The 21,856-nt window shown below is 45.4% G+C and overlaps 1 protein-coding gene across 2 annotated transcripts in view; it reads right to left on the minus strand.

The window, feature by feature from the left end:
- The window catches only part of LOC119383097 (branched-chain-amino-acid aminotransferase, cytosolic), a 56,063-nt gene extending 34,692 nt beyond the window's left edge, over positions 1-21,371 (minus strand). The window contains exons 1-3 of one of the 2 annotated variants that reach the window (XM_037651093.2): positions 21,318-21,371; positions 4,780-4,848; positions 2,767-2,973 (exon numbers count right to left, since the gene is read on the minus strand). In XM_037651093.2, the coding sequence (XP_037507021.1) occupies positions 2,767-2,973; positions 4,780-4,848; positions 21,318-21,356 (315 nt within the window). In that variant the 5' untranslated portion in view covers positions 21,357-21,371. Of the gene's footprint in view, positions 1-2,766; positions 2,974-4,779; positions 4,849-5,748; positions 6,090-21,317 lie in introns of those variants that run through there. The other variant, XM_037651094.2, reaches the window with a different exon arrangement.
- Between the last annotated feature and the right edge of the window lie 485 nt (positions 21,372-21,856).

The raw sequence follows: 21,856 nt of genomic DNA on the forward strand, positions 1-21,856 counted from the left end.
TACGCTTAGCCCCCTTGATGTAGTCGGCAAATTTTAATGCAGAACTTTTAGAAGATTGAACAAATACAGCAGACTCCCGTTAAACAGAACCTGAAGGGACCAGGAAAATGTGTTCCATTTAACAGGAGTTCCGTTTACCGAGATGAACAGGGGTACAGAACTGAAGTATGAAACCAATGATGTTATAGGCAGTTGTTCCATTTAAGAGGTTTCCGTTTACTGAGAGCCCACCGTACAGTGTTTGCATTAGGCATCTTTCTGCTGGCTTTAAAACGTGGCACAGTTTGCTGGTACTTGAAAATAACAACAAATTATAATTTGAAAGTTATCGGGCCATTGCACTGCTCTTGCCTTTGTCCAAAATGATAGAAAAGGTGTTTCTCAAATAAATTTAAGACTTTATTTCAAAAACAAACTTCTGTCAGATTCCAAAAGTGCGGAGAACTGGGCTTGTTGGTTGTACATGATTAGAAAAAACAGCGCAAAACCACAGGACGCACAGGAAGGGAACGCACACAGCGCTGAACTCTCAACGAATTTATTGTGAAAAACCAATGTTGTTTTTTTCTAATTCGCTGTTTTTTCTAATTCTGTCAGATGCACAATATGGTTATATGAAAGGGAAAAGTACAGAACAGGCCTAGCTGACATTTACTGAAGAAAAATTAGGCCAAATATTTAAATTAATAATTGTTGGGGTATGATTACGAAACCACGATATGCTTACGAGACGCCGTAGTGGAGGGCTCCAGAAACTTTGACCAACTGGGGTTGACTAGCGCCTAAATCTAAGCACACAGGCCTCTATCATTTTGTCTTCATCGAAATGCGGCCGCCAAACCCGGGATTCGATTCCACGACCCCTTCATGTCAGCAGTCGAGCACTATAACCACTAGACCACCACGGCGGGAAAATATTGAAAAGAAGCTCCTCAGAATGGGGATACTTATTGACCTGGCAAAAGCATTCGACGTTATCAAATACAAGATAATTCTATCCAAATGAGAGGACTACGGTATCTGATAAATGGGCAACAGTATGTCTGCGCCTATGGAGAATGTTCTGATAAAGAACGCACCAATCATTCATAAATGATCTCTCATCTCTCTCACTAGAAGAATGTCCCATACCAGTGGCGTAGCGAGGGGGGGCACACCGGGCCCGTGACCCCCCCCTCCCCCGCCCCCGAAACTTTTCTTGCCATGGCATACAGAGCTCAAAATGACACTCGATTACATTTGCCTGCCCGACTCCCACTTGAGATTAAGCAGGTGCCCCCCCCCCCCCCCCAAAATTCTGCCTATGCCCCCGTCTCATACACCCAGCTAACAAACATGTTCTTTTACACATTTAGGCTGGGAGGAAGCTTGGGTGTCGGTGGTTATACATTTTTGCTTATGGGTGCAACATAGGGAAGAAATGCACAAATTAGCATAGGGTCATTCCACGCCAACTGTCCTGGCCATTTCGGCGACCATCTCAAATGTACTCGAATAAAATTGAGCTCATTTAGTGCATTTAAAACAGGAAATTGCTAGAATATTTCGGAGAGAACAAATTTTTGTTCACGTGGGAGCCTTCTAATTTCGCAGATTGTCGTCAGAGTGTGGTTTGTCAGAAAAATTATTCTCAGAGTATTGTTCTCTGCTTCATTACCAAATTTGGTTTATATATTAAGCAAAGGCGTTTGTGTAAGGTGTTCGAAGCTCAATAATATTACTGCAATTTTTCTGCCATATACGCCTCCAGAAATTTCGTCGAAAACTTCTATGTTTGCTTTTTTTACCTTATAATGTTGCACTATGTATGAATATCTGAGCAATGATTACTTACTCTACAGACCATATATTTTACATAAAAAATATTTTGAGGCCACTGATGTTTCTAAATATTACGAGAAAAAAATCACGAATTTGAGAAAATCACCATTTTGGTCCACATTGAGTCGCAATTGACACCACGTGGTGCTCCAATTAAAAATCAGCTTTATACCTCAATCGAAATCAAATAAATAGTTCTTCTTATATGGCAAGTTTTATCATTACAATTTTTGTTTTAAGGAGGAAAATAATTTTTGGAGTTCCCCATTGACAGAAACTTGAATAATTATTCTCATCCTTAAAATAAAAACTGTAATGATAAAACTTATGATATAAGAACTATTTATTTGCTTTCAATTGAGGTATTAAGCTGATTTTTAATTGGAGCACTACATGGGTGTCCAGTGTGGACCAAAATGATGATTTTCTCAAATTTGTGATTTTTTCCCCGTAAAATTTAGAAACATCAGTGGCCTGAAAATATTTTTAACGGTAAGATATATGGTCTGTGAAGTAAGTAATCATTGCTTAGATATTAATACATAGCGCAACATTATAAGGGAAAAAATGCAAACATAGAACATTTTGATGAAATTTCTGGAGGCGTGTATGGCAGAAAAGTTGAAGTAATATTATTAAGCTTCGAACACCTTACACAAACGCCTTTGCTCAATATATAAACCAAATTTGGCACTGAAACAAGAAATGGTACTCCGAGAATAATTTTTCTGACAAACCACACTGAGACGACATTCTGCGAAATTCAGAAGGCTTCCACGTGACCAAAAGATTTTTTCTCACTGAAATATTCTAGCAATGCACTGCTTTCAATGCACTAAATAAGCACAATTTTCCCCGAATACATTTGAGATGGTCGCCAATATGGCTGGGACGTTTGGCGTGGAATGACCCCATTGAAAGAAAAAAAATGTTAGGTCAAAGTACCTCCTGAGCATAATGAAGAACTTTGGCTGCAGGATGAAGTTCAAGATTGCGCAGAGGTGATATCTTCGGTTTGTCCCAACCGTCAGCACTGGTCCACCTCACCATGAACATGTGGTCACTCATGTCCTGACCGAACAGAAGCTTCGAGGGATCAGGCTTCGGTTTCCTGTTTGCGGCTGGCATGAGTTCCACTTCAAGATCGCTGAACTGCGAAAACAAAAGATGGATCTCTTATGTGTAAAACGGCTCAAGTTTAATGTAAGGTCTTTAAAATCTTTGTCCGTCTTCTTGGGTCACGCCATTCACAGGTAATCCCCGTTGTAGCTAATGAATACACTATAGGAAAAAAAAAGGCATATTTTAGGTGCCTCTTTGCCACACAACAATATCGTCATCTATCTTGCATGGTTTCCTTATGTTATCGCCACACACCCAGTACTTCCCGGTTATGAATGACTTGCACACTCTCAGCACGACATAGCATTCTTGAGAGGAAAGTAGCTAGCATGCGGTTTTCGAGAGAGGAAATTGCAAGCAAGCCAGATGATGATTATAGTTCGTGGCAAAAAGACACCACAAACACACCCCTTTTTTCTAGGGGTGTGTGAATAGTGAAATTTCATCTCGAATCGAATTCGAATAGAATAGTGCCGAATAGTGGCGAAAAATATCAAATGTCGAATCGAATATCGAATAATACGAATATTTACATGAAACTTGTACCGCCAGTTACTGCAAGACAAAGGAAAAATCAGGGACGCTACGGCTTGGTGACAGCTTTATTACGCGCTCGTTCGGAAGAGTATTTTTCTTCTGCTATTCTGGGCACGCAGACATGTCGATAGAAGAGCCGTCACTCCAGTTAGCATGGGCCCTCTCAACGGCTAAAAAAAGGGGGTACAGTAGCTAGTTTTTTTCCCTATGGTCGCGGAATACGGCTTCAATTGTGCTCCATCTGTGGTCACGCAATACTGCTTTCTCTCGATGCATACTCGGGGCCCAACAATCTTCAGGCGCTCGTTCACAGCAGTGTTTCAACTATACTCGCCGGAGCGATGGGAGTTCTTAAACGAGTGGTGCGGTGCGGCAGTGACGACTGCACAGCGGGAACAAATTTTCATATATGAACCCAATCACCGAGGGTTTCGCGGGCCGAAGTCGGAATGTATTACGTCGCCTGCGGCATACGCGTCCGAACTAGGCAAGGAAAGTCCATGCCTTCGTTTAAGAGGCGCATTTGTGAAGAGCTTGACAGTTTTCTCATGTTTCTTTTTTTTACCTGTGCAAATTACATGATCGCCTTTGAAATAAACATGCGCTCGCTTTTGTACCAGGATATCGGTGAAAGTTTTAACGAAAGGCCAACTGTACCGATGTTAGCGTTAGTTTTATCCACTCCACCCTAGCCAAGTTGCACCTTTGTCGCGTTTTAGATATTCGTCCTGTCGAATTATTGGAAACTTCGAATACTAGCTATTCGAAAGTCGAATCGAATTATTCGGTTAGGTATTACTCGATTCGAATTCGAAACTCGAATATTCGCTCACCCCTACTTTTTTCTTGGGGTATTGTTTGTACATTACAATGTCACAGGAACATTACAAAACTGCACATCCTTAAAAACTGACATATTTAACAGCAGGTCTCACTATCCTCACAAAAATAAACGCTGTATTCCTAAAAATAAACGCACCAACAGAAAACAGCACACAGCTTATAAATGCACAAATAAACATTGCAGTCGACACACTTTTGAAACACAAAATGCAAATCTAGTTACTGAAAAATTGAAGCCCATGGTCAAGTCCCATTACAGATGCAGGCTGACTTATTGCACATGACATTCTGCAGTACAGCGAAGCAGTGCTACTGCATCAGTGTGTTGTGAAATTGTGTCATGTGTTTGCAAAGTACGTTTCATCCAGAGCTGGACAGCTGTACCAGTGCATAAGTGTTGCGCATACAGCATGAAAAGAAGAACGGCAATAAATTAAAAGAAGCAAGGGTATTTACCAAAAACGTAGACCTCGCTTTCTCGGCATCTTTCTTGGCCTGATCGGCGGCGCTCCAAGAATAGCGAACCTGATCGAGGTAGCAAAAACAAATGTCAATATATCAGTCAACGTGTAATCAACGGCCGAATGCCTTCCATTTCATTCACGCTGTAGTACTCCAAGCTGGCTTGGAGAAAGCGCAAGGTGATAGACCTCTGACTCACAACAAAACCTCTGTCTTGGCAGCAGCGCCAAACGCCGTTATCACCTCCGTTATTACGCTCGCAACATACCTGATAACCGGAGAGTGTGCCGCGCTGCGACCGATATGGAAACATTATCTTTAGTCTAGACAGTTGGCATGAATGTATGTGGGTAAACATGCCAAAGAAAGGTCCGCTCGTACGAGGCCGTGCGACACTGTCGGGCGACACTCAAGACGATAACGCACCTGACTTCGGAAAAAATTAGAGCCGATGATCTATCGTAGAGCTTGGCATGCGAAAAACGCGCCCAACTTCCACATATATCGCGGCAGATCGAGCACACTGAGTAGACGTGTAATTATAATAGGTTAAGACGCGTAGCGCGACTGACTGCATACTCGTAATAGCAACGAGTCCACTTTTCTTTGGAGGAACCTTGGCGCTGGCCTCGCGTTGACCACATCGCCCTTGCAACGTCGCGAACGGGTTTGAGGCGAAGGTAGTCGTACTCGCGTACGGTGCTCCGTAGTTGTACTACTACACGCGTAACCCGAAACGATCTAATAAGTTCCTGCGACAGCTGCCGCGAATAAAGTTTGCGCAAGCTTCACCAAAGTAGCAACACGTTTCATCTTCGCGGTATGCTGGAGGAACCTTGATTGCCTGAGACGTGAGGCATGCAGTCAACGTGAGTTTTTCGCACGTTGTTGCCAATGTGCCGGCTGGCTCGCTCGAGGAAAGCATTCGCAGCGGGCCGCGTATTGTTTCTCTCGGGAACTTACGTTGTTTCTGATGATTCGGAGGGACCGGGCAAGCATGGTCCTGCGGTGCCACTTGCACGTTGATGCGGCGGGAGAGTTTTCACGCACACGCCAGCGTACGACGAGATTGACGAGGCCGGGAGAACCGGAGAGACCGCAGACACGGGATAGAAAAACAAGAAAGAAAAGGAAGAACCACGCGATAGTTTCAGATAGAGGGTCGCAGATGGCGCTAGAGTCGCTTATTTCCGCGTGTTGTTGAATCCAGTGCGAAATCGAGTACTTAACGCGTTATAGCTGCTGATACCAGCGTGGCAAATGCCTCGAATCGAAAAATATCCGTCCTACAGATTTTCCGTGTCGGCGGCTTCTTCGGCCACGAGTCACTTCGGAGAAATGCGCGCTTCGTCTCGCGCTGGCGCAACGCTGGCAACGCGGCTGACGTTCGCTGGAGGCTCGCCCTGACGTCGAAATGACGTAGGCGGTCACAAGACGGGCAAGACGGGGTCTACCGTACCGTGGGTCTGCTGACCGCCGTGGCGAAAGGATGGGCGCAAGCTAGTAAACACACTCACGCGGTGCAATCCCCGTGGCAGCGTTCCAGATCGTGGTTAAAAATTGACGGGTAAGGTTGAGCAATACTCCCACCAGAACAGCATTCACCGCATACATTTAGGTCCGGCAGGTAGTATTACATATGGAAACCACACGACAAATTCATACGCATTAGCAGAGGAAAACGTGGTTTTGGGACGTTAAACCCCAGATATTATTAAAACGTGTATTTGTTGTCCCGAGCTACGAGAAATTATCGTGGTTTCAAGCTATGAGAAATTATCGTCAAAAAAATGCGGTATCCGGTCAGCGTAATACATACATAAGTCTCCTTCTGACAGTCACCTATGAGGCGCAGTTCTCATTCGATCGCCTTATTTTTGTGCCATCTTTGTTGTGAGATAGAGTGATATTAGAAGTGCACACATTTATTTCACAGTCACAGTCGTCATTCGTGTTTTAAACCGTAGCTCTCTTTGCCTTCCTCCTCCTACTTTCGGTGCACTGTTGTTGAATAGCTCGCATATGTATGTCACAAGCACAATACAGTACTATGCTGTCTGCGCAGTGACATAAAAGATATTTAACTGTCATTATTGTAACAAATATTAGGCATCAAGAGCATAAGCCCTTTAATACCTAACAGGCGTAATTTTCATGCTTATTTCCTCGGTGTACGCATATCGAAGTTGTCTCATAAAATCACTGCATGCTGGGATTTGGTGCGTCCGCTCGCTCGGTCTTTCGATGATGAAGCTGCATTTGACTATGTGCACTATACATCCGTGATAGGTACTCTTTATAATAGACAACTTCGATATGCGTAATCTGACACGTACATTCCTCAAAATGAATATGTAAATGGACAAGGAAGTGAACAAAACAGCGCACTCACTGAGCGATAATATAGAAGGAGTGAATAGGATGAATTACAGTAAATAAATCTCTAGTAAACATGAAAGAAAGCTTCGCCGTATATATTTATGCGTACAAGATATGCCCGAATTACGGGGAAATACATCTTTATTCAGACAATTTATATTCATATGACCATTTGGGCCATGACTTTCTGTCTGCATGCGTGCGCCCGTGTGTGGGCCGAACGCGTATGGATCTGATTGGTCAGATTCATGTCTTCGTTCTTTTTTTAAAGACGATAGTCTTCCTTGGGGAACTTAAACGCAGAAATTTTGGTCTGTCTTTCTGTCTGTCTTTCTGTTTGTCGGCACGTCCCTCGATTCAGCCACTCGGCCAAAGTTGAACCACTTGCCCAAGGGCCAGCCGTCTTGAACTGGTACGGCTGTCATACTTGTGAACGTTGTCGATCAAAAAGTAAATATCATGCATATCTGAGGTGCAACATCACTAGGTAAGTATTAGGTGGCGTGTTCCTTTAATAGAAAATGCATGCATACGTAATTTTAAGGACCCTAGTTTCTTAAGCTGCGCTGAAAATGCATAATAATGGAAGCTTGAGCGAGTTGGTATGCGTTCATCTTTGTTGAAACAGCGCTCACTAGACGACGACGAAGTAAAAGAAGGCACAGGACAGGCAGCGCCTGTCCTGTGCCTTCTTTTACTTCGTCGTCGTCTAGTGAGCGCTGTTTCAACAAATCTGAAAATGCGACTGCGCTGAAATTTTCCTTCCTCCGTGCCCTTCGCACGAGCTCATTGTTGTGTTTCGGTTTCGGTTCTGTTGCACTGTACGAATGCCATGGGTTGGTGTTGAAAAACTTTAGTTTTGAGAAGGCCAAGAAGGTGAAAAAAAATATTTAAAAAATGAAAAAGCAGCGTTGTGGGCGGCCTTCAGGCTGCCGGTTGTGGGCGCCGCTGTGGCGTTCCTGTTTTACCCAGGCGACGTGTAAATAAAAGAGTGTGGAGAGTACTCGTTGAGTGCGGACGTTTCTCTGCTTCAGCGCTTCGCGCCAAACCGCGTTTTCGGGCTGGCTGTCGTCCCCGCCGGTCGCGTTGGTCACCGCCGGTCTTCGCCTGCTGCTGCGCCGGGACTACCAGCACGCAACACAGCACTCATGTTTCCCGACGTATTGCCAGATGGCGTCCATATCTCACACAGCGCCTCTTCTATCGTCTTTACACGACATTTGCAGCGAAGCAAGCAGATACGCGGCCATTTTTTTTTACGATTAACAATTTATTTGGTTCAAATGAGCGACAATAAGCGACGGGAAGGAAAACTCACAGCCTGGGAGAACAGGGAAGTGTAGAGGTTGAGAGGGATGAGATGAATGCATAGCGTTGACCTGAGCTTGTACGCTTTGATTCGACAGGTTCTTTGCGCTGGTTCACAAACATGGCGGCCACCGTGACTTTTTTATCTCGTTAGAGTGTTGTTTCAGCAGGACACCCAGTCGTTCCCTCCCCGCGCATTCTTTTGTGCTCTCCCCGCTTTCTTCTGTTCGCCAGCTGCGCCAAGGGGGAACACAAAGGATTGGAGGGGGCACCGGAACTAATCTGATGTCACCGTTTCTTGCTCCGCGCGTTTGAACAAGAGTTCACCCTGCGTCTCAACCAGTTGGTTCGCAAAGATAGCGGCGACGGTGACGTCAATGCAAGCTATGTATACGATAAGTGGCCAGGTGGAATAAAAGATGGGTATGGGATGATATGATGAATAGAACATACGGCGCTGCAATGAATGCATGGTCAATAACACGCAGCAGCGTACTTGGTCTGAGACCTGTATCCTTAGTTGTGAATCGATTATATATGTATATTCGCTCGCATTGTAATGTACCATACGTACACCTGAGTGGAGGCCAAGGACCCAAATTAAAAGTCATGAGAATGCGGCGTTTATGGCTTCCAGGGCGCAAGACGTGCGTGGTAATAATTGTCTCGATCTAGGATCGATCGGACATGCAAGGCGCTGTGTAGATGTCACAAGTGTTCATTAAACCATGCGCGCAACAAATGCCAGTGAGGGACCTCTCGAAATTTCACCGTAGCGAAGTTTCATCGCAGAGACCTCCCCCCGTCCCCCCGCCTTTCCCGGCCCCCTCACCCTGAGGCGAGAGGGGTGGGGGGCATTATAGACGAGCAGGGGCGTAGCCAGAAATTTTTTTAGGGGGGGGGGGGGGTCAACCATGCTTTATGTATGTTCGTGCGTGCGTTTGTATGTGTGCGTGTATATATACGCAAGCAAACTGAAAAATTTCGGGGGGGGGGGTTGAACCCCCCCCCTCCTTGGCTACGCCCCTGTAGACGAGGTGGTACTTGAAGGTACCAGCGGGCGCGCGGCATTAAAGCAACGAAAGGAAAGCGAGATAGAAGACGATTACGTTTGTTGGGCAAAAAGAGGCCCTAAAGTGTGCAAACTGTTTTCAGAGTGTAGATGACTGCACTGGATTCCCTCCTGTCACTCTAACTCTGCTTGCACTTGTTTTTCAACAAGGCCGTTGGCCTTTGAAAGCATTTTACAGCCATTTAACCCAGGAAGGCGAGCGACGTCACGCTATCACTCACACCACTACAAAACGTACAGGAAGTCGTTATACGGGTCACTCGATCACAGCCAGTCGCGCATGTTTGCCAGCAGCAAATAGACGAAAAAAAATGCATATATATATTACTGGTTAACATTTCGGCCGTGGGCCGTGGCATGCCACTCTGACGAAAGCCTTGCCACGGCCACAACAATAACCAGTAAAAATACAGTTGACACTCGATTTCACGAAATGATCGGGACCCGCGAATTGGTTCGTTAAAACCGGGAACTTCGCAAAACCGAGAGAACCAGAAATTTTGTTCGAGAGAACGACAAAAATTTATTGCCTAGGGAAAAAGCTCGTGACAAGTTTTCTCCTGCGTGCGCGATCGTGAGCAGCGGGAGCACACAATTCTGGTAGCTGGCCAGTGAAATCAACGCGTCCTCGGCACCTGTGGCGTACCAACTCGTTCGCGAGTAGGCAGGGAGGGGGGGGGGGGGCGCTGGCTTATATATATGTATATACCGAATTTATGAACGCCATTATATATATATATATATATATATATATATATATATATATATATATATATATATATATATATATATATATATATATATAAGTTGATTTGAGGTGAAATATATATTTACAGAGCTGATCTGATGACTTGCTTTTCAAAACTGCCAGTTTTAAGTCAAGGAAGAATATGCACGAACAGATTGTGCAGGCTGGGCCGCCCTATACCGCGACAACACAGCGGCGTTTAATAACATTTTGGAAGTATTACCGTGAAGTTTCAAAAGTACACCCAAATTTAACCTGATCATCTGAGCATTGCATCAGCAAAATTCCCAGTCTTAGTTTGGCGTTTTAGATACGATGTGTATGAAGAATCTGGTATGACTCCAGTACCTTAATATCTCGCTTATAAAGCAAAACATGTGGCTGACAAAGCAAGGTACTTCGCAGAAGTCTTCAGGATAAGCCGAGTGCCAATTTCTTAACTGTTAGAGCCCCAGCTGTAACAAAGTCTAGACCCCCCACTGAGATATGTGGGGGGGGGCGGAGCCCCCCCACTTTCGACAGTGGTTATTCTCGGCTGCAGACTGGGAAACTAACAAGCCAGGCAAAGTTTTACTTGAACGCAGCAATAACGCAATTTTGTATCAAAATTTGTCCTACGATTCTGCTGTGACGACTGTCCTCCATGTGTCATGACCACGCACTGGAGGCTATACTGCGGTGTGGGCTGCCTATTCCACGCTTGTGCGTCTTGCGCTCGAGTATTGCAGAGAAGGCTATCGCTCAGCAGGGGCTCTATAACATTACAGCAATCTGTCATGATTTTACTTTGCTCTGCCTGGCCTGAAAGGTAAGTAATCCGCGACGCAAATGTGGGCGGGAATTAGTAAACGTTTTATAGCCCGATCAAACGCTCTCCTTTTTCAGGAAATTCAGTTTCTTTCTTTGAAAACGAATAGCATCGCCACTGCTCCATATTCAAGCTGCTGTGAGTTGATGAGTGTGCAGAAGTGTCCAGTATTTTAGTTGTGCCTAGCCAGGACAGCTAAAATATAGATTCCCACTTTAGTCTCCGATTAGCTTGCTTCAATTGGCTTATCATATGGTTGCCTGCAGCGGTCGCGGCGGCTTGTAACATGGCAGTGGACTCGAGCACGTTGAGAAGCCCAGCTTTCAATTAAGTTTGCCCCATAGCTTGATCTACCTCACCAGGGAGATGATCAGCGTCCACGGTTTTCTGGACTAAGAAGGCTGCCTACCTGCGAAGGATTGTGCCTATTCCTAATAATGTTAATTTATTTCTCTCTCTCTCTACCTCTTTGTCAGCAACGATGAGTTCCCAGAGAGTTGTACACGCGCAAAAACAGCTCACACCGTTATACTACAAATGAAAGTTGTAGTGTGCACGTATCTCTCAGGAGTACGGCCACTAGAGTGGGTTCGGACTTAGCGAGCCAAAGGGCCGCGTTTGCCGTCGCCTCGCGTGAACTAGCGCGCCGCTGCACACGTACATACGTTCGAGCGCAAAGGCGCCGAGCGCCATACCAAGGAATTTTTTTTTTTTTTTTTGGGGGGGGGGGGGTGTTGTGTGCAGAACGGCTAACTTTGGCAACTGGTGGTCGCTGTGAAGGCGTGCAAGTATTTTAGTGTCATCCGAAAAGTTAAGGGCGAAAAAATTTCGGGGGGTGTCAGAACCCCCTCAACCTGCCCCCCTTAATTACCGCCCTGAAAGTATCTATTATACACATATGAATCCATCTCGCCCGCTGCTATAAGCAGCCTTCTTAAATTACGTCGAGAAAGAGACACTGTTTGGATATCCCGAAAAAAAAAAAAGAGTCATTGTTCAGCACAGTAATGTGCTGCTTATTGTGCACGCTTCATTTTAACGCCGCGAGTTTTCGCAGACTTGTGACGTCGCGTAACAAGGAGGCGATTTTATGGCACATTGAAATTTTTTGATGAATAGCGAAGAACCGATGACAAACAATACGCGGCATTGAAAATATAGTTCATTATTATTACTAAATGCGAATCATTTCTTAGCGAACCTCTGGCACTTTGAGCGTTTCTATCTACGTATCTATCTATCTATCTATCTATCTAGCCGCCTACGTCTGGGTGCTCTCATGATCGCCTCCTTAACTTGGTGTAGACCAAAATTTGCATGGGAGGGTAAGAGGATTTGACGAATATGATTGCCGGGTCATGACATGAATAACGTTAAAATCCTGTCGCGTACGTCGTCAGACCGTTTCCACTAGACACGTGTGGCACATACCCGTTTACCATGGGCCGCGGTGTACGGGTATGCGCCACAGGTGATTGACAGTTTATATCTACCCAGGAACGGCGACAACAGATATTGGTTACTTAAATGCTAAAGCGTTAAGGAAAACCAACATCGGCAGCATTCACTCAACCCCCCCGAATAGAAAGAATGAAAATTAGGATCTCAGCAGGAATCGAACCCAAGCATTCTGCGTGGCTATCAGCTATTCTACCACTGAGCCACGCCAGGTCTATAAACTGGTTTGAAAAAACAGCATACGCAGGCGTCATAAAAGCGGTGCAACGTCAATTGTGGTTGTGGTGCTGGCTATCTAATTTTACAAGGAAGCAATAAACGCTACATGATACTCCTACGATATGTACTCCTACGACACAGGCGTCATATCAGATTAACGTCTGTAGTTCCAGTGTCGGCTCTGCTTTTATAGCAGTCTAATAAACATTACGTTTGTATTCCTATGATTCAGCAAGCTATATTGAAGCATTGCTCGACCCCGGAGGAATACATTAACGAAAGTTACATATGATATCCACATCACCGCACCGTAAAGTGCACTTCGTCCACCAGAAAGGCGCAGTGTCCTCTTCATTTCTTACGAGGCTGGGCGATGGCCTCATGCTGACCGAGGATGATGCCAGATTGATTGACAGCCGCTTTGTAGATTAGGCTACGTAGGCCACACACACCCATGTAGTCTACGAATACGACAAACACCATCCACTGATGCTGGTCTACGTAGCACTATCCAGGCCTACCAGCCTCGACGGCCTATACCTCACCAATGCGATGGGTGGCTTCAGGTTCCGACATGTCGCTGGCTCTGTCGACAGACAATTTTTCGACGAAATTACCGAGGCATCCACGAATTCCAACAGCTCTACTATACCACATACTTCACTACACATGGCCCCCTCGTCACCACGATCACGACCGGATACTATAACAGGTCATGACCAGCTGCTGGTGCTCACTGATTACGGTGATGATGCCCTTGTTCAAGAACTGTCAAGAACTTCTTGTACACATGTACTACACGGGTTCTCGAAACGTGCGTGCGCTCTCGAGACACGTATAGGCTCTACGTATCAGCTTACCGCTTCTGGTGTTGGTAATACCCACGTTGCATCCGTAACCGTAAACAACTGGTTATATAACACATATGCGGCTCTGCTACATATATATGTGTGCCTATAAAATTTATACAAATCTATAGCGTCATTTTGTAACGTGTCGCTCAGTAAAAAAAGTTATGCCACAGTCACCTTCCCGCCGCATGCTTCGCATAACATCGACTCCCACGGTACGTGGGAACTGCCAAATTTATCTTTTTTTTTACGCAGTCATGCGTACGTACGCGGTGGATCACTTACGCGTCACTTGTTGCGTCGTTTTACGAGCAGGTGCTGTGAGCATGACCCAGAAAATTTCGGCCAGTCATTAACAGCTACCGACCTATACGGACGGAAACAATGCGGCGTAGTTTAACGTTATAATCGCCCACATTTTTTCAAGGAAAATTTGAGCTTACACAATTTACGTATAGGCTATTTACTTGGAGGAACCGGAGGGGAGGAGTACAGGGCCACTTCACCGCTTTCTCGTCCACCCCCCACCCAAGCTGGGAAAAGTAGCAGGGCGAGGAACGGCACCTAGTATATAAATTCGTAGTCATTTATAATCTTATAACTATACACAGCCAGCTCAATGTGGTTTGCTTAAGTATTAATCGACTGAACTTGGTCTTCTTAAGAAAGACTTTATATTAGAGGGCTCTAACAGTAAAGAAATTGGTACTCGGCTTATCCTGAAGACTTCTGCAAAGTATCTTGCTTTGTCAGCCACATGTTTGGTTTAATAAGCGAGAATTTAAGGTACTAGAATCACAGCAGCTTCTTCATACTCATCGTATCTACAACGCCAAACTAAGACTGGGAAGTTTGCTGGTGCAATGCTGAGAGGATCAGGTTAAATTGGGGTGTACGTTTTAAACTTCACGGTAATATTTCCAAAATGTTATTAAACACTGCTGTGTTGTCGCAGTATAGGGCGGCCCAGCCTGCACAATCTGTGTGCAGATTCTTCCTTGATTTAAAACAAACATTTTTGAAAAGCAAGTCATCTGATCAGTTCGGAATATAAAAAATAACCTCATATATATATATATATATATATATATATATATATATATATATATATATATATGTTATACCATGCCAAATCATCCAGCGTTTTCCCGACCATCACAAATATGGCTGAAAACATTTCCACGTTTTTCTTGAGGTTCGAAACTCGTTCTGCTCGTTTATTTCTGCCGCGACAAATTTTCCTGCCTATTTGTGAGAGTCTGTAGTTTTGCGCCGACTGAGCTAAAGGGCATCAAACAACAATTTTTATTGCGATAGCAATTATATGGACAGTCTCGGCTGAATTTTGCCGTCGCCATCGCCGTCGCCGTCATGCACCGTATATGTATAAGTATGTATATATATATAAAGGCCCCAAAGAAAAATAATTCAGAAAAATGCTTCCGAAGCGCGGAATCGAACCAGGGACCTCTTGCTCCGCAGCGAGTGGCGCTAACCGCTACGCCACGAAACGCAAATCCTCCACGTAGCTAACGGCGAGCGTTATATACACACCCTTTACCGCTGGACGGACTCAGAGACGGCCGGCGCTTATAAGCGTTTCTTCATTACCAGAGAGATGGCGCTAGGAGCACGACGGGCGCATTTAAAAGTCGTCGGCGAGCTCGCTGGCTTCTTCTTATTGCGCAGGGAGAACCTCGCCCTTCCGCTGTCTGCTCGCGCGGTTTTCTGGTGGTGAGGGGAAGAGGGTTGTTTCACACTTTCACCGTGGTATCCGCGCTCATGTTACGGAGCGTACGAAAGTCACTCGATCTCAAGGGACGCCGCTAAACGAACAAACAGACGATGAGCGCGAACTATCAAGTGTCACAGCTCGACACTTGAAGCACGCTAGTTTCCTTCGCTGCTTCGGCCGCCTTTGCAACAGGAGCGCTCTTCAAACTGAGAGTATCCATTGGCGAGCCTCACTTCGTATAGCATTAGTTTCTTGCTATCGCATTCATTGCTTCGCCCTTGCGGCGAAACTGTGACTTTTTTTTCAAAGGAAGTTTATGGGATGCACTCGATAAAATGGTATTTCCGGCAAGCTAATGAAGTGATGTAACTGTAAAAATAATGACTTATTTATGTATATCGTTTCTTCGTGAGCTTTTCGCACGAGCAAAATTGAATAAAGTTGCAAAGTTTGACATTTTTTTCCAGGAACAAGGCAAACTCTAAGTGTAGAAATGAATTATACAATGGTGGCCTGTTCGACATACTACAAAAGAAAAATAATTTAGTCGCTGAAGGTGTAGCAGATCGTCTGAAAAAAAATTGCGAGTATCACTTTTTTTGAGAAAATTTGTATTCAGCGTCAAAAAACTTGCCTTGGTGGTCGGACTAAAAATATGCACGATACTTCATTTGAAAGCCTTATGTATTAGCTGAACATAGGGAAAGTTACAAAAGGGTATTATTTTTTAACTTGAGAAATATTTTTTTTTTTAATTTTGTATCTCCACCAGCTTTTCGCTGACGTAACTAAAGCGGCATGAAGCATTCGCAACGGCAATGTCCAGCCCCATGTCCACTGACCTGGGATGCAGGTGTCAAACATGGTGCTGTCTGTAAAGTAACCCCATTTCCTTTTCCATTGCTTTATAGACAGCACCATGTTGCGGTCGCCCGGCCCGATCCTTACCGTGGGAGTCTGTCAATCAAACTGATTGACACGGGAACTCGGGTACAAACTCGTTGATATTGAGGAGGCTCCAGTTCAACTCGTGACTGTCATAATGCTGGTGTGACTGTCAAGTGTTTCATGCGGTGGACGCTAAGCAGAAGCTTCTTTGCACATAAAAAATGTGGCCAGCTTGCTGGCCACAGGCTGGAGCCATCAGTGGAGCTTTTGAACACCACCTTATTCCACCTCTTTACGTGGCTCAACGTCAGCTCAGTCTGCTTCGGAGTGAAGGCCACGTCAGCTTGGTCTCGATTTTTATGATAACGTGGTTTTAATTAGCAAAGCTCCGTCTTAATTGGTCTCAATTAGCATGGTCATAATTATCTCCGTCTTACCATGACATGGCTTAATTAGCGTGGTCTTAATAAGCATAGTTCTTGTAGCAAGACGTGGCTTAATTAGCTCTGTCTGTACGCGATCTGGCTTAATTAGCTTGGTCATAGCATGTCTTGTCTTAATTAGCTATGTCTGCAGCCTAGCTATTTCCCTAGTTAGCGGGGCTCACGTGCTTCGGGAGCGAGCAGAGCATGAAGAAGAGGACGAAGAAAGTGCGCGCCTTCCGATCGAGTTACTGCGTTGAACGCGCTAGACGCAGCGTTGCCAGGTGCTAGGCGGCGCGAGATGACATATAAGGTAGAGCCCGTTCATTATGGTGATAGCTTCTGTTAACACCTCCTAGCGAACCCCGAGCTTAAACAGCGGAGCTGTAAATAGGAACTGGTGAGGAAGCTAGTAACAGCCCGCGCCCCGCAGCAGGAATAATCTTGCTTCAATTATCGACGGAGAGTGGGACGGTATAGGGGTTAGTCCCCTATTCCTCCCGCCTCGCCTGGACTTTTAATAAAGTTCATTCATTCATTCATTCATTCATTCATTCATTCATTCATTCATTCATTCATTCATTCATTCATTCATTCATTCACAGAAGGCGTGTCTGTAAGGTAACACAGACTCACGACCCACTGTGTCACCGATGCTGCTCCCATCGAGTGGTTAGAAATATACCCTGTATAGTGCTTTTTAGGACATTGCAACTGAAGTGGGGGGCGCACTCCAGGTCACAAGAGCCCTGCTGTTTATAGCAGATACACCAGCCAGGTCTTATAAACCTGTAATGAACGTTTGGCATCTAGGCCTGTCTTTGTCTCTTTTACCTGTACTTATGCACCTACCTCTTATCCCTAACTCTTCCCAATCTAGGGCCCTGAAAACCTCCTGTAAACACGCGGTGAATAACATTGGAGAGATCGTGTCTCCCTGCCGTACGCCCTTCTTTATTGGGATTCTGTTGCTTTCTTTATGGAGGACTATAGTGGCTGTGGATCCGCTGTAGATTTCTTCCATTATGTTTATATAGGCTTCGTCGATGCCTTGATTCCGCAGTGCCTGCAAGACTGCTGATGTCTCCACCGAATCAAATGCCTTCTCGTAATCTATGAAGGCTATGTATAGGGGTTGGTTGTATTCCGCGCATTTCTCTATCGCCTGATTGATGACATTGCATTGATGAGTAACGCGGGAGACGAATTACAGCTCATGATTACTGAACTGGATACGGAAAGTAGAAGAGTAGGTCTGAAAATTAATATGCATAAAACTAAAGTAATGTGGAACAATCTTGGCAGAGAACAGCGCTTTGCGATAGGTGGCGAGACACTGGAAGTTGTAAAGGAGTACGTCTACTTAGGACAGGTAGTAACCGCTGAGCCGAACCATGAGAGTGAAATGACTAGAAGAATAAGGATGGGTTGGGGCTCATTCGGCAAGCATTATCAAATCATGAATGGTAATCTACCACTATCCCTCAAGAGGAAGGTATATAACAGCTGCATCTTACCGGTACTTACCTACGGAGCAGAAACCTGGAGACTTACAAAGAGGGTTCAACTTAAATTGAGGACGACGCAGCGAGCGATGGAAAGGAAAATGATAGGTGTAACCTTAAGAGACAGGAAGAGAGCAGAGTGGGTCAGGGAACAAACGGGGGTTAAGGACATCATAGTTGAAACAAAGAAGAAGAAATGGATATGGGCCGGGCACGTAGCACGTCGGCAGGATAACCGGTGGTCATTAAGGGTAACTGACTGGATTCCAAGAGATGGCAAACGCGTGAGGGGGAGACAGAAAATTAGGTGGGTAGATGAGATTAAGAAGTTTGCAGGTATAACGTGGCAGCAGAAAGCACAGGACCGGGTTGATTGGCGGAACATGGGAGAGGCCTTTGCCCTGCAGTGGGCGTAGACAGGCTGATGATGATGATGATGATGATGATGCACCTACCCTCCCCCGCACCGTACTAGTTTATGTCAGGGGCAACATAATACTGTTGCTCCCTTTTTATGTACCCTCCCTTGTGCGCCACGATCATGCTATATGCACTTTCTCTATGGTATGCATCGACAATATATGGTATGGTAAGTATTTGGTGCGTCAACTATGATGTCCTGTTTTCTTCGTGCGGCGACAGCAGGGTATAGTTACTTGCTGCAGCGACTGCATCTATCGTTACTTGCAGCATCAACGGCAGTGTGCAGCTTTCTTCCTGCGTCGACTGGATCCATGTCATGTGGGTGTACTTGAAAGTTCTACCGTAAAATATGGCTTTTTGCTGCGATATATACGGCGGTCTGCTTTCTTTCAGCGCCAACTGTCCTTGGAAACGCTTTTGCGCTGTGACGCGCGCGCGCGCGCACACGCACGCACACACACACACACACACACACACACACACACACACACACACACACACACACACACACACACACACACACACACACACACACACACACACACACACACACACACACACACACACACACACACACACACACACACACACACACACACACACACACACACACACACACACACACACACACACACACACACACAAAAGAGCGCTCTTTTCGCTGTAGATTAAGCCAAATGATTCATATACGCGTTAACAATAGAAAAACTACTCTGGAAGTTTTGTTCAAACATGTGACTCTTTACAGTCGATCAAACATGTTGTTTATGCCAGAGCTGTTCGCTGACGGGTTGCGTTTCCTCCTCTCCTGAATGTGAATGTTATACGGTCAATGAAGGGGCGTCAACGTGTGCTACGGGTGTGAGTCGCAGTAATCTCTTTTGCATGTATACCTGATTAGCTTAAGATATATTGCTTTAGCAAGGAGATATTGATCTAAATTTATAAAATTTCAGAAGGTGCACGCAGTCTGTGTGGACAATGCTCCAAGTGAAGCATGTGCACAGTACGCATGAAGAGCTAGTGTATACAGAGCAGCGTGTATTCCGTCGTGGTTTGTTTCCTCGTATACCGGGCGCACTTGCATTCCCTTTCTAATAAATGCACGAGCTATTTCCACGTTTTTGTACAAGCTTCACAGTATCACTTGAGCAGGGATTTCCAAGACAAAGAAAGAAAGAAAGAAAGAAAGAAAGAAAGAAAGAAAGAAAGAAAGAAAGAAAGAAAGAAAGAAAGAAAGAAAGAAAGAAAGAAAAGTAGTAGTTCAGGCACGCACACGCCAAGCTTCGTTTGCTACCATTTTCCCGATGGGGCAAGGCTTCCGATTATTTTTTTTTATTTTACTAGGGGCCCCCGCGCCACAAGTGAGCTCTTTTCATGGGGAGGAAGCAGGGAGGGGGGGGGGGAGGTTCTGGGGGAAGCTTATGCCCGCCAGCACCCCCCCCCCCCCCCCGTGCAGCACACACATGTGTGCAAGCGACGTCAGCGCAGCATTGTTCACCAGATAAACAAGCATGTTGGAAATGCTCAGATGGCGCTATTTTAACTCTAAGTCACCGAAGCCCGACGCTCAAACCACAATGCGACAGGTGCATGCAGACGCTTGGTGCTGTGGTGCATTTTGCACAACGCTGGTGGTTTTCAGGAGTTGCACGTTAAAGAACCCCAGGTGGTCGAAATTTCCGGAGCCCTCCACTACGGCGTCTCTCATAATCATATCGTGCTTTTGGGACGTTAAACCCCAGATATTATTATTGCACTGCTTTGTCATGCAGCCGCCCATCCGTTCTTCCTTGCCTCGCATGACTATCGTTTGCGATCGGCTGATTTCACTTCATTTTCTGTGTTTGCGACTACGCAAACGGAGATTACAGTGTGTAGGCGACAAGCGCGAAATCTTGATAGGGTCAACGCTTAGTGATGACATGGTACACGTGCTTTTAAGAAATAAGTGGCGAGGGGGGGATATGGCCTGTACGAAGGGTAGCGAAGGCGAGGACGAAACCACTCCCTCGTCTTTGAACGTGGCGCGGTGAGGGGCCCTTTAAAGAATCTCAGGTGATGGAAATTTCCGGAGCCCTCCACTGCGCGTCTCTCGTAATCATATTTTGGCACGTTAAACCGTTTGGCGGTTTTGGCACGTTAAACCCCAGCAATTAATATTATTAGAATAAATTTCTGAGGCAAGCATTAAGCGCCAGTTAAAAGTGTGTTTATCGATATAGTATATATATATAGCTAATGAATTGAATTCAGGGGTCTTAGGTGCCAAAACCGCGATATTATTAAGATGAACGCTATTACGGGGGACTCAGTAATAATTCATACTGAAAATTGGCAGCGCAAACTAACGGGACACAGAAGGGGAACACAAACATCTTCTGTGAATAAATCCAAGTTTCAGTCTGCGCCTGTTTGTGTTCCCCTTCTGTGTCCCGTTAGTTTGCGCTGCCAATTTTCAGTATGAACCTAACTTGCCCGCCTTTCAACACTTCTGCAACTCAGTAATAATTCTGACCACAGGGTTCTTTAACGTGAACCTCAATGTAAGTACACTAGCGTTTTTTTTTTCGTTTTTTTTATTATTATTACTTTTTTTTTCATTTTGTCGCTCTTCGAATTAAGGTCGTTTTGTCGGCCTTAAACAAAGCACAACGCCGGATATCCGCTAAGCCACTAATTGGTGCATCGAAGGAACCTTTGCATGTGTACCCACCGGCTCTTCGTTGAAATCGGGATTTTGTAGGCTTCTCATGTTATGCAGCCTGCGTGGTTGTTGTACGGTTGACGCCAATGCGAAAAAGCCGCCAACGTGATGCGTCGCAGATTCAATCTCGCAGTTCATGTCCGCGGCCGTGCACTACACGTACTGAGCTCTACGCGCCGTCAGTGCCTCCTAACATACGCACACAACGGGCTGTCACGTATTGCTCACACCAGGGTGTCAAGCAGCCTGGCGTATGGCGAGCCTTCACTACGCACACGCCCAAGCCCTCTGTACAGGCGTGCGCATATGAAGGCTAGAATTCAGCGCGTAAACACCATCCTTTAGAACTTGGCGTAAGGATGACGAAACAGTGTGACGCTGTGACAAAGGCCAGGTGACGCTGTCACTAAAGATATGGCATGCAGAACGCGAAGCGTCATCGCCGGCTGTGCGAATGGTGCGTGCCTCGGGTTCCGCGTTCTGCGTCCACGAGATTAGAGTTTATGATTACGTTATTCGCAAATCACTCCTGCGCAGACTCTAAAGCT

Source organism: Rhipicephalus sanguineus, chromosome 2 (genome assembly GCF_013339695.2).
Source record: "Rhipicephalus sanguineus isolate Rsan-2018 chromosome 2, BIME_Rsan_1.4, whole genome shotgun sequence".
In the NCBI taxonomy this organism is placed as follows: domain Eukaryota; kingdom Metazoa; phylum Arthropoda; class Arachnida; order Ixodida; family Ixodidae; genus Rhipicephalus; species Rhipicephalus sanguineus.